Below are 12,488 nucleotides of genomic sequence, written 5' to 3'. Positions count from 1 at the left end.
AATCAGGATTAAGGTTTTCCGTGTTTCAAACTGATCCAGCAGCTGGGTGATCCTGTCATGCGACACTGTGGCTAGAATATCCCTCTCCTGATAGGCTTGATCCCTTGTTTTGCTTCGCAGGGCGATAAATTTGGCTGCGCATGACACACGATTGCCTTTGTGAACCACTCTTTTAATCAGTCCAAAGGAACCCCTGTGAAGATTTTTTAAAAAAACAAACAAGACAGGCTGATTCAAATCTCCAATCTCTGGCAGAAGCAACTTTCCTATTGAGTTCTTTCCCATGCCTCAGACACCCACACAAAACCATAATTATGACCCAAGTGGAATATCAAGTGAAAAATAGTTTTTACCTTCCTATTTCTTGCTTAACCTCATAGAAAGAATGAAGCTTTCTTCTATTACTCTGTTTCTTTGCCTCTTGGCTTTTCTTATCTGTAGCAATTCAAACAACAAGAACATGTAAAGTAACGGGCCTCCGCACGATCACGCTCTTGCATCATGTGTCAATACACTTCTCCTTTGTTGAACACATTCCACACATCATACATTCCATCACTTTTGCGAGGGGTGGTATCCAAAGCACTGCATTTTATATGTGGGAAAGTGATTATGATGTCATCACAAAGGGGCACTTTTCTTTGGAGTTATTTCGAGTGTAAAAAACAAAAACACTTAAACAATCAGATCTGTTTTAAGGATCCTACAAGCAAGAATAATCCTATAAGATAGGACAACATGATTATCTCCAAATTTCAGATGGTCACAAGACATTTGGAGGAGGCAATTTGAGGCAGAAGAATTGACCTGATTTTTGGGGGCTTAAATTTCTGGACCCCTCCTCCCAAATGTAACCAAATATTGGATTAAGCCAGCAAGTGGCTGAAGAATACAGATTTTGGAAAGAGATTTATCTGCGGTGACTTACTTTCTAACATTGATACTTTTTTGGGGTGAAATTCTGAAACTGGATTAAGCTGACCAAGTGGCTGAAACACAATCAGAAGGGAAGAAAAGGAGTCTTTACATAAGATAAAGTTAGATATATGTTAAATTTACTTTGTTTAAAGTTCTGTTTGTTAGGATTTGTCTCTCTTTCCCTTTTTTTTTATTTTGGCTAGCACAATTTAATTTGAAATAATATTGAAATAGTATTACTGAAATACTATTGAAATAACTTAGAACTTAGAATAATTTGCATTAAGGTATTTGAGATCTTAGAATTGAAGCTGGAAATTATTTAAGCCAACTTGGCAGCATTAACGTACTGGTTGGACACTAAAGGGACTGAGAATAATTTGAAATACACTCAGTTCCCACATATCTCTTTGAGAAACCTGAGAGTTCTAAAGCGTTTGTGAACTTAACGTCAGAAACTCAGCAGGATAGGGCTTAGACTGTGCGCCCCCTAGGGGAGAGGAAAAATATTACAAGAGTCTTAACTCAACACCAGAAAAGGACAAAATGTCGGGGAAAAATGGGGAAAAAATAGGAGGGACACCATCAGAAAGGAAAATATCCCGACAAGAAGAGATTAAAGACTTGGATATTTTGTGGCTAAAAATAAAAGAAGAGTTCAGACAGAATGAAATACATATGGAGAAAAAATTAGGAGAAATACATGAGTTATTAGATAAAAAAATAGAAGGAGCAGTAGGAGAATTGTCAAATAAAATAAAGGATCTGACAGGTCGGTCAAAATCTTTGGAAGAAGCAAATAAAAAAATGCAGAGAGAAATGAAAGAACATAGAAAGGAGACAGATAGGTTAAAAGATGAGATAGGAGAACTGAATAAAAATCAAGACCAAGTTCTGGACAACTTAGCGATGATTGAAATGAAACAAAAGCAGTTAAATCTGAAATTTAGGGGAGTAGGAGAAGAAATAAATGAAAATATCAAAGAAAAGATGATTAAGGAACTAGCCAAATGGCTAGAGCTGAAAGAAGAAGAGGTTGTATATACGATAGAAAACGCCTTCAGAATTAAATCAAAGACTAAACAAATAAAATCAAAAAAAGTCGCAGGAGATTGCTTAGTTATTTTTAGCTCGATAGAGATGAAAAATATGATATTGAAAACAAGCTATCAAAAAAGATTAATTATTGATGGCAGACCGATCATCATCTTTAAAGAGATACCAACTAGACTCCTGCGCAAAAGAGAAGGTTATAAACAGCTGGCAAGTGTCCTAAAAAAGAATAACATACAATATAGATGGGAGTTCCCGGAAGGGATCTCCTTTTTTTACAAAGATAAAAGGTTTAGAATTGTTGAGATTCAAGAAGTGAAGAAATTCCTACGTAGATATGAGAAAGATTTAGGAAGAGCAGAGGAGAGATATGAAGGAAAAAATGGTGGTCCAGAGGAGAGGAGAAAGAAAAACGAACCGTGGAAAGACAAAGAGGACAAAGCTAGAGAAGAAGAAGTAGAGGAAGAAGAGGAGGAGGAGATTGCAGAGGAGGAGGAAGAAGAGGAGGGAGAGGTGAACAGGGAGAATAAAACCACTCGAATTTAAACTATTAGCTGTTGGTAAACGGAAAAATAGTCAATATGATGAATTTGAAAGTTTTGTCGTGGAATGTGAATGGTTTGAACGAAAAAACTAAAAGGAATAAAATAGTAAATGTGTTGAAAAGAAAGAACTTAGATCTAATTTGTTTACAGGAGACACACGTAATCAAAAAGCACAAACATATTTTGGTGCACAAAAAGTTGGGGGTGGAATTTACAAATTGTACAGCTGAAAAGAAAAGAGGGGTAGTGATTTACGTGAAAGAAAAATGGGAACCCAAAATGATCTGTAAAGACGAGGAAGGAAGGATTTTAGGTGTACAAATTAATTTCCAGGGGGAGAAAATCAATGTGATAAATATATACGCCCCAAATTTGAATAAATCGGAATTCTTTAAAAAATTGGAACAAATATTATTAGAGGTAGAATGTAATAAGACAATTCTACTAGGAGACTTTAATGGAGTACCGACACCAGAATTGGACAGACAATCAGAAAGGGGGAAAAATAATCAAGGGAAATTGCCAGGATCCTTTAATAAGTTGGAAGAAAGTTTAGATTTAATAGACATTTGGAGATATAAACATGTATTAGAGAAACAATTCACCTTCTTCTCAGAGCCACATAAGAGCTGGGGCAGAATTGATCAAATCTGGGTCTCAAGGGAATTTACTTTAAGAACTATAAAGTGTGAAATTCAACCTAGAACTCTTTTAGATCATAATTCGGTAATTTTGGAAATAAAAGGTAAATCACAAGGCGGATTCAGATGGAGATTGAATGAACATCTATTGGAAAATGATGAAGTGGTCAGAAAAGCTAAAACCACTCTAAAAAATTATTTGGATTTGAACCTAAATACGGAAATAAGTTTGGATATAGTTTGGGACGCCAGTAAGGCTGTTTTAAGAGGGTTTTTCATTCAACAAAATAGCTATAGGAGGAAAGTAAGAGAACAGAAGAAAGAAGAAATCCTAATTCAGATAAGAGAGTGTGAGAGAAAATTAATAACAAACCCGAAAGATGAACAAAATATCCAAATAAGAAAGATGTTACAATCTCAATACTCAATGTTAATAAGTCAAGAAACTGAATGGAAAATTAAATTAATGAAACAAAAATACTTTGAGTCAGCTAATAAAACGGGTAAATTATTAGCTTGGCAATTACGAAAAAGACAAAAACAAAATGTGATAAACAAAATAAAAATAGAGGAACAACTGATAGAAGACCCAAAAGAAATAAAGGAGAATTTCCTCAAATTTTATGAGAAGTTGTACAAAAAAGAGAAGGAAGACATAACCCAAATAGAAAAATACCTAGAAGAATATAACGGGAGAACCATAACAGAGGAAGAAAGAACCCAACTTAATAACCCTATAAAAGCAGAAGAGATCCAAAATGCGATAAAGAAAATGAAAATAGGGAAAGCCCCAGGACCAGATGGATTGTCAGCTAAATATTACAAAGTATTGGAAAACCAATTAACACCAGTGCTATGTAACATCATGAACGGTATATTGAGAGGAGGAAGAATACCAGAGACATGGAGGGAGGCTCATATTACGATGATCCCTAAACCAGATACGGACAAATTGAACATTAAAAATTATAGACCCATATCACTTTTAAATAACGATTATAAAATTTTTGCGGAAGTGATGGCAAGTAGACTTAAAAAGTGTCTAGTAAATATAATACATAAGGATCAAGCAGGATTCCTTCCAAATAGGTTCCTCAAAGATAACGTAAGGCATACCATAAACATTATAGAATATCTGGAGTGTAAGAACGAAATACCTGCGGCACTAATTTTTATAGATGCAGAAAAGGCATTTGATAATGTCTCTTGGAAGTTCCTATTGAAGAGCATGGAAAGAGCAGGGTTAGAGGGCGAGTTTATGAACGGAATAAAGGCAATATACTCGAATCAAGATGCAAAATTGATTATAAATAACAACTTAACAAATTCCTTTAAAATTGAAAAAGGAACAAGACAGGGGTGCCCTCTATCCCCTCTTTTATTCATCATGGCACTAGAGATAATTCTAAATAAAATGAGAGCAGCATCTGAGATCCGAGGGATCAAAATAGGAACAAAGGAATTCAAATTAAAAGCATACGCGGACGACTTAATGTTATCTATGGAAAACCCGCAAAAAAGTGTTGGCAGGGCCTTGGAAATGCTAGAAGATTTCGGTAAACTATCAGGGTTTAAATTAAATAAATTAAAGACAAAAATGCTGATTAAAAATTTGGGAAAAAAAGAAAGTGAAAAACTGGAGGAACAGCACGGAATTAAGGTGGTAAAAAAAATAAAATATTTGGGTATCTGGTTAACCACAAAAAATATAAATTTAATTCAAGATAATTACCTTACAACATGGAAGGAGATCAAGAAAGAAATAGATATGTGGAATAGAGTGAAACTTTCGTGGAGGGGAAGAATGGCGGCGATAAAAATGAATCTACTCCCGAGAATGCTTTTTTTGTTTCAGAACATCCCAGTGATTAGAGGATCTAAAATATTCACAGATTGGCAAAGAACCCTGTCGAAATTCATATGGCAGGGCAAAAGGCCAAGAATTAGATTCAAAATCCTTACAGATCGAAAAGAAAGAGGGGGCTTCTCAGTACCTAACCTGAAGTTATATTTTGAGGCTGCCAGCCTTTGTTGGATTAAAGACTGGATTAATCTGGAAAATACCGACCTGTTGGACCTAGAGGGGTTCGACAACAGGTTCGGCTGGCATGCCTATTTATGGCAGAATAAAGAGAAGATACATAAAGGATTCTCAAATCATATTTTTAGAGGACCCCTACTCGAAGTGTGGGAAAGAAATAAAAAACTCCTAGAATGGAAGACGCCCTGGTGGTTATCACCAATGGATATTCTAATAACTAAAAAGGCAAATATGGAGGGAGAAAGGCTGACTTATGAGGACCTACTGATAGGATCAGAAAATGGATGGAGGATGAGACCTTACGAGGAGTTGAAAGACAAATTAACGGGCTGGTTACAATTCCATCAAATAAATGCAGTATGGAGAGATGATAAAAAAGTAGGAATGAATGAAAAGAAATCTAAGTTTCAGATAGAGATAATTGAAGGCAAATCCAAATTACTATCCAAAATGTATAACATATTATTAGAGTGGGATACCAAAGATGAGGAAATAAAGGGGGTAATGACGAGATGGGCAATGGATCTGGGGTATAATATAGAGTATGACAAATGGCAGAAATTATGGACTAGTGGAATGAAATTTACAGCTTGTGTAACACTCAGGGAAAATTTAGAAAAGATGATGTACAGGTGGTACATTACCCCAGCAAAGTTGGGGAAAATGTACAAAACTGGGAATAAGAACTGCTGGAAGTGCAAGGTTAAAGAAGGTAATTTTTTCCACATGTGGTGGACATGCGAAGAAATGAAGAAATATTGGGAATATATTTATAATGAGTTAAAAAAAATATTTAAATATACATTCCCTAAAAGACCGGAAGCATTTCTACTAGGGATAGTTGGGGATGAAGTTAAAAACGAAGATAAGACATTATTTCAGTACGCCACAGCTGCCGCCAGATTGTTAATTGCCCAAAATTGGAAAAATCAAGATATCCCATCAATTAGAGAGTGGCAAACAAAATTATTTGAATTTGTTGAACTTGCAGAAATGACTCAAAAAATCAGAAACCAAAAAAATACAAAGTTTATTAATGACTGGAAGAAATTTATGATATACATTGAAGGGAATTACAGAAGCCTAAAAACTATAACAGATTTGATATAAACCTTACGACGTGTAAACTATTAACAATTATTAGCTGCGGGGAAAATAAATTATGTATATTAAGAAGCCTGAAAGCGGGAGGGATGGAGGTCAATAGAGCGTAGAAGAATGATTTAAGTTCTTGAGATATAAAGAGATAATTGTGAGGACAAAGAATTGTAACGGAAATAGATAATACTTATGTTATGTTTAGATATTTGTTTTGTATTTTTCTCTCTTTTTGTAATTGTGAAGTTATTTCTTTTTTTTTTTTTTGGTTACTTATATGAAACTCAATAAAAAGAAGTTTAAAAAAAAAAATGAGGCAGAAGAATTGAGTGCGAGCTAGGTCAAAGTCTGTTGAGACACTGCATGCCAATAATTAGTAGGTAAGAACTAATGAGAAAGGCAAATGTAATTAGTGCAGGGACCAGTTCACACTTCTATACAGTGGTACCTCTGGTTGCGAACGGGATCTGTTCCAGAGGCCTGCTCACAACATGAGCAGAATGCAACGTCTGTGCGTGCGTAGGTTGCAATTCGCTGCTTCTGCGCATGCGTGTGAGGTCATTTTGTGTGTCTGCGCATGTGTGAGTGGCAAAACCTGGAAGTATCCCTTTCCAGTACTTCTGGGTTGCCGCGGGACGCAACCTGAAAACCCTCAACCTGAAGCAAACATAACATGAGGTATGACTATAGTTACCTTCTTGGACCACAAGTTCAGCTTTGCATAAGACCTCCCCTCCTGTATTTTTAGCGATGCAAGTATAGACACCACCATCTTCAGTTCTAGCGTTGTACAGAATCAAAGAGTATCTTGTGCCTTCACTGAGCTGATGGACTCTTTCACTGTCTGTCAACAATGAAATACCCTGGAAGGATGAGAGAAATATAGCACATGAAGGCCACTGAGGAAGGCATATAAAACTAAACCAAGACTACCTAGGTATATAAAATCTTGTAGACGATCCATCATGTGCAGGATGATCTCTATTCATGCGCAGGACAACCCTATTCAAAAATGTTTTTAATTCTTTTCTCTTTTTTTAAAGGAATAATTTCTAAAAATACACCTCCAGAAGAATCACAAATTCCACCATTTTGAGCTCCACTCTGGAAAATCCATCTGGCAAAATGGAACTTCAGAATCCAGTGAGGGTTTTGGCAGAGGGAGAAACTGTTACTTGGTGATTCCCAATGCACGACAGAAATGTATCTTCATGCTATCAGTACGTCCATGGAGTATCATTTTTTCTGTCCACCAATTCCAAAGGGGAGGCTGTATATGAACTTATCTCTTATCCCATGCCCATTTTACTACTCTGTAGATTTATTCAATCTCCTTTCCCTTTATTCACACTTCTGTCTGGGAACGTCTGCTGCCTACCTTAAACCATGCAATGGTTGGCTGTGGGTCTCCTTCAATAATAGCATGAAACTTTGCCATCTCCCCACACCGAACTTGCACATCTTCAATTGTCACCTGCATGTACGGTGGGCCTGATGAAACAAAAGTGTTAGGTTTTTTCAGCTGCTTAAAAAAAGAATAATATTGGAAACAAGGGTGGATGAGAAACAAATCGCAGTTGTGACCAAATTTTGCGCAGTTCTTGGAAGATGACTTCCAGGACATTTGTGCTCATAGGTCATAGAGATAACTCCCTAAACCGCTTCTTCTAACACTTGCTAGCTATTGCCATTTCTCTCTTCTGGATGGCTGCAGAGGTGCATTTAGCTTCTACAATGCCTTGTAGAGCCTGGACTTTAGTGTTTCTGAAGCTTTTGAGCTCAGTTCCCCCACTTCTAAAACCATTCTTACTCTGGTAAGAAGTCTCTCGTAAATAACCGAGCAATATCTGTTTCGCAGATACTGAATTTGGTTTCAAAGCATACTGGTAGATTGTGCAACTGGAAGAGACTTGGTGTTGTATGATCTGTTTGCCTCAAGCACTGTCAACAGTTGGGCAACCACATTATACTAACTGAAGCTTCTGCACCATTTTCAATGGCGGCCCCACATAAAGCACATTGGAGTAGTCCAGTCTAAAAGTTACCAGAGCTTAAATGACTGTAGCCAAGCAATCCCTGTCCAGATAGGGTTGTAGTTGGGCCACCAGCCTAAGTTGGTGGAAGGCACGCCACAGTACCAACACTGCCTGTGCCTCAAGCTCCTTCAGAGGAGGTGTGGTCCCCATCTACAGCCGACTGCATACCACTCAGCTGGAACCTCCCACAGATAGCATCTCAGTATTACCTGGTTTAAGTTTCAGTTTATTGGCCCCCATCCAAACCCTTATTGCAACCAAGCACTGTTTAATCACATGTGCCATGAGATCAGACAAGCAGCTCCTAAATAAGTTTTAGTTAAGGGACGCGGGTGATGCTGTGGGTTAAACCACAGAGCCTAGGACTTGCCGATCAGAAGGTTGGAGGTTCGAATCCCTGCAACGGAGTGAGTTCCCATTGCTTGGTCCCTGCTCCTGCCAACCTAGCAGTTCGAAAGCACGTCAAAGTTCAAGTACATAAATAGGTACCACTCCGGCCGGAAGGTAAACGGCTGCTCTGGTTCGCCAGAAGCGGCTTAGTCATGCTGGCCACATGACCTGGAAGCTGTACGCCGGCTCCCTCGGCCAATAAAGCGAGATGAGCGCCGCAACCCCGGAGTCAGTCACGACTGGACCTGATGGTCAGGGGTCCCTTTACCTTTAATGAGGCAATTAGGGAATACAAATCTAACAAGGACTCTCCAACAGAAAGCATTCAAACTGTGTGTCTTGAGGCATTGTGGAAGGAAGGCTCCAACTGCCTCAGGATTCTAATTCTTCAAATCTTGCACATCCCACCATTTCCCCCCCCCCACTGTACCAGTGTTTACATGCTCAATTTCACAAGGCATTTGTACCTCTCAAGTGTAAGAGTCAAAAGATGCAGCAATCATTTTGGAGCTGGAAAGCCTGGAACTGATGTCTGGCTCACACATGAGCTCACAGGCTAGCCAGAACAGTCACAGGCAGTGATCAAAGTAATGAGAGATAATTGTGTCCAAGGTTGAAGCTGGAAGGCCATTGAGACTTGGCCAAATTGGGTGTGTGGGGGCACTTTCCCCAAACTTTCCCCAGAGTATCTCAAGTTTTTTGTTTTCTGAATGTAGCTTGTTTTGTTCCATACACACAATGGGAGTTAAAGCACTCCATTGACCCAAGGTGGCCAAAGTCAAAAACTCCTGAATGCTGTGTTTGGGAGGAAGAAACTTGGCATAATAACGTTTCAGATTCTGAAGACAAAATGCAATCTAAAAATTGAAGCCCCCACTAAAGTTTTGACAAAACTGATTTGTCTTGACTCCAGGCTAGATCATGCAATAGGTTGGCTTACTTGCTGCACTCTTCTCCGCTGTTTTATAGACGCAGGTTCTCTCCGTGGTCTCAATATAAACTTCCCTCTGTACATCCAAGATGACATCTGCCCCGTCGCTCTTGGGCCACTCTGCTCCAGCCATGATTTGAGGGGTTCTTAAGCATTAAAGCAGGAAGGAAAGTCACAATGGACACAAGAGTTTTTGGGACACAGTCAACAAACCGTAAGCAGGCCGCAATGTTGCTGTTTATCCCACATACTACAGGTGAGTGGGGAAGCCTGAGGAAATATTCTTCTCCACTTGCCCAGCACCAATGAAATGGAAGCAATCTAGTAAATTAAGGCTTGGAAATTCCATCAGTTTCTAGACTGATCTATTTCTCCACTCACAATTAAGTTTCCTGAAATCTATCTCATATTCTGCTGGCTTGCCCCTCCCTTGGTAGATTTTTTTTGTACTAAACGTATTAACTTGCTGGATGTGCTGAAAATTTGCTAGGGAGTGAACACTGGCTGTTTTGAAAAGGTTCTAATATCCCTCACCCCAAAAAAAGATTGAAAGAATATTTGCCACTAATTTTGCTCCTTTATTTCCCCAGATGGCTGGCTCCTCTTTGAGTTGGAGATATGGATAATCCAACTGCATCAAGGTGATCAATGAGTAAATGGGGTATTATATGAGGTTCTTAGCAGTCATCAGAACATCAGATGTTCTTAACAGATTTCATAATTCAGAGGTGGAGGAGGAGGGGTTTGGATTTGATATCACTACCCGAAGGAGTCTCAAAGCAGCTAACATTCTCCTTTCCCTTCCTCCACCACAACAAACACTCTGTGAGGTGAGTGGGGCTGAGAGACTTCAGAGAAGTGTGACTAGCCCAAGGTCACCCAGCAGCTGCATGTGGAGGAGCAGGGAAGTGAACCAGGTTCACCAGATTACGAGTCTACCGCTCTTAACCACTACACCACACTGCTATATATAAGCATTCGCAAACCTCATGTAAGGGACGCGGGTGGCGCTGTGGTCTAAACCACAGAGCCTAGAGCTTGCTGATCAGAAGGTCAGCGGTTCAAATCCCCACAACAGGGTGAGCTCCCGTTGCTCTGTCCCTGCTCCTGCCAACCTAGCAGTTTGAAAGCACATCAAAGTGCAAGTAGATAAATAGGTACCGCTCCGGCGGGAAGGTAAATGGCATTTCCGTGAGCTGCTCTGGTTCGCCAGAACCGGCTTAGTCATGCCAGCCACATGACCTGGAAGCTAGACGCCAGCTCCCTCGGCCAATAAAGCGAGATGAGCGCCACAACCCCAGAGTCGTCTGCAACTGGAGCTAACGGTCAGGGGTCCCTTTACCTTTACCTTTAAGCCTCATGTAGGATTGACTTCCGAAGAACTGAATCCCATCAGAATGCAGGTTGGGGACTGAACGTATAAAAGCTAATGTAACCCGTTTCCTCTTCACACCAATACCCACACCAAAAAATAACACCTCCCAATATATAGACAACTAGGATATTAGGAAGAAAACTAGACTACAGCTGTTCTCCCAGACAACCTGGTTTTCCACAGGTAGGGAATTTTAATGCTGGTGTGAAATGAACTATATGATGTACTGTCTGCATTTTGAAATAGTGATGAAGGAAAAGTAGTAACACAATAATTTTTCGTGTGTATAGCATCTAGATATAAAAGATGAACTGAAATGCAGGATACTTTACCTGCATGGCTTTCAGTGGTACAGTATCTGAATTGGTCAAGGAAGTTACCTTGTAATAGGAACAGTCCGTTCTTGAATCCCATCGCCTTGAAGAATTGTGTCCTTTTGAGTGGTGCTTGGCTTTTCCTCTGGAATTTTACCAATAGCTTCCTGCTGTTCGGCTAGCAGTGAAAACGTAGGTGGTTAGGTTGTGCATACAGGGATGAGACAGAGGAAAAACAAGAGACCACCAGCAGCAGTACTGTCTACCCCCCTTGAGCCATGAATAGATAGGATAGAAATGTTTTAAATAAATTTATTTTAAACAAACATTAAATGGGGTACGATTGGTCAGCCACAACACCCGATTGGTAGGTCCCTCGTAGCTGGGTGCAATCTGGCCAATGGGACGCAGTCTAAACGGTTCGAGGGACCTATTTATGCCCATGCACATGACCCAGAGCTTCCTCTTTCAGCACATGCATTCGGAAACCCGCCCACCTCTCCCTACTTTTAGGGCTTGATCTTGCTATGCCGTCGTGTGTCATGTGTCATTGGGACAGGGGCACGGCAGGAATTTTCCCCACTTGGCTGATAGGCTGTCATCATTTGGGTTTCACCGGCCGCATTGCAAATCGTCACAACTTGTAAGGTTGCGGATAGGCTCTGGTTCAGGTGATAGGGATGAGAGAATGCTCTCGCCATCCCAGTGTGAAGGGTATTCCGTTAAAGGAATCCAGGGACTCGGTGGTTTGGTCAACCCCTGAGAGGGGGTTGTGCCTGTGCCTGAGTCCAGGGGGGACATTTGGGTGGTGGACATAGCCTGTTCCTGGCTTTCGGCTTATCCGGGTCTTCACCCTTGGCTGACCTATGCTGGTGCCCTGGGTCAGCGCTACCTGCATGGCAGGGAGCTAGTTGAACCAGAGCCTATGCAACCAGTCAGTTTCTATAATCAATAAAGTTGTGGCCTAAATTCTGCCAAAAACCAAAACTTGAATCAAGTGTGAATTTATTTAGGGGGGAGGTTTCTGGGTCTGAACACGCAAAAATTGGCTTCTTCCAAAAAGCAGTAGCAAAATTTATATGAAAGATACTGCAACCTATTACATTTTACCAGGCTCTCAGGTGCATCGTATAGCACCCAGCCTGG

General features: G+C 39.9%; 1 protein-coding gene across 1 annotated transcript in view; it reads right to left on the bottom strand.

The window, feature by feature from the left end:
* LOC128398377 (obscurin-like) overlaps positions 1-9,786 on the bottom strand; it is a 53,257-nt gene extending 43,471 nt beyond the window's left edge. The window contains exons 1-2 of the mRNA XM_053359385.1: positions 9,663-9,786; positions 7,675-7,787 (exon numbers count right to left, since the gene is read on the bottom strand). Of these exons, the coding sequence (XP_053215360.1) occupies positions 7,675-7,787; positions 9,663-9,786 (237 nt within the window). The remainder of the gene's footprint in view (positions 1-7,674; positions 7,788-9,662) is intronic.
* Positions 9,787-12,488: the final 2,702 nt, after the last annotated feature.

Source organism: Podarcis raffonei, chromosome 12, assembly GCF_027172205.1.
Source record: "Podarcis raffonei isolate rPodRaf1 chromosome 12, rPodRaf1.pri, whole genome shotgun sequence".
Taxonomy (NCBI): domain Eukaryota; kingdom Metazoa; phylum Chordata; class Lepidosauria; order Squamata; family Lacertidae; genus Podarcis; species Podarcis raffonei.
The sequence above is the reverse complement of the archived record's forward strand: the minus strand, read 5'-3'. Positions and strand labels throughout refer to the sequence as shown.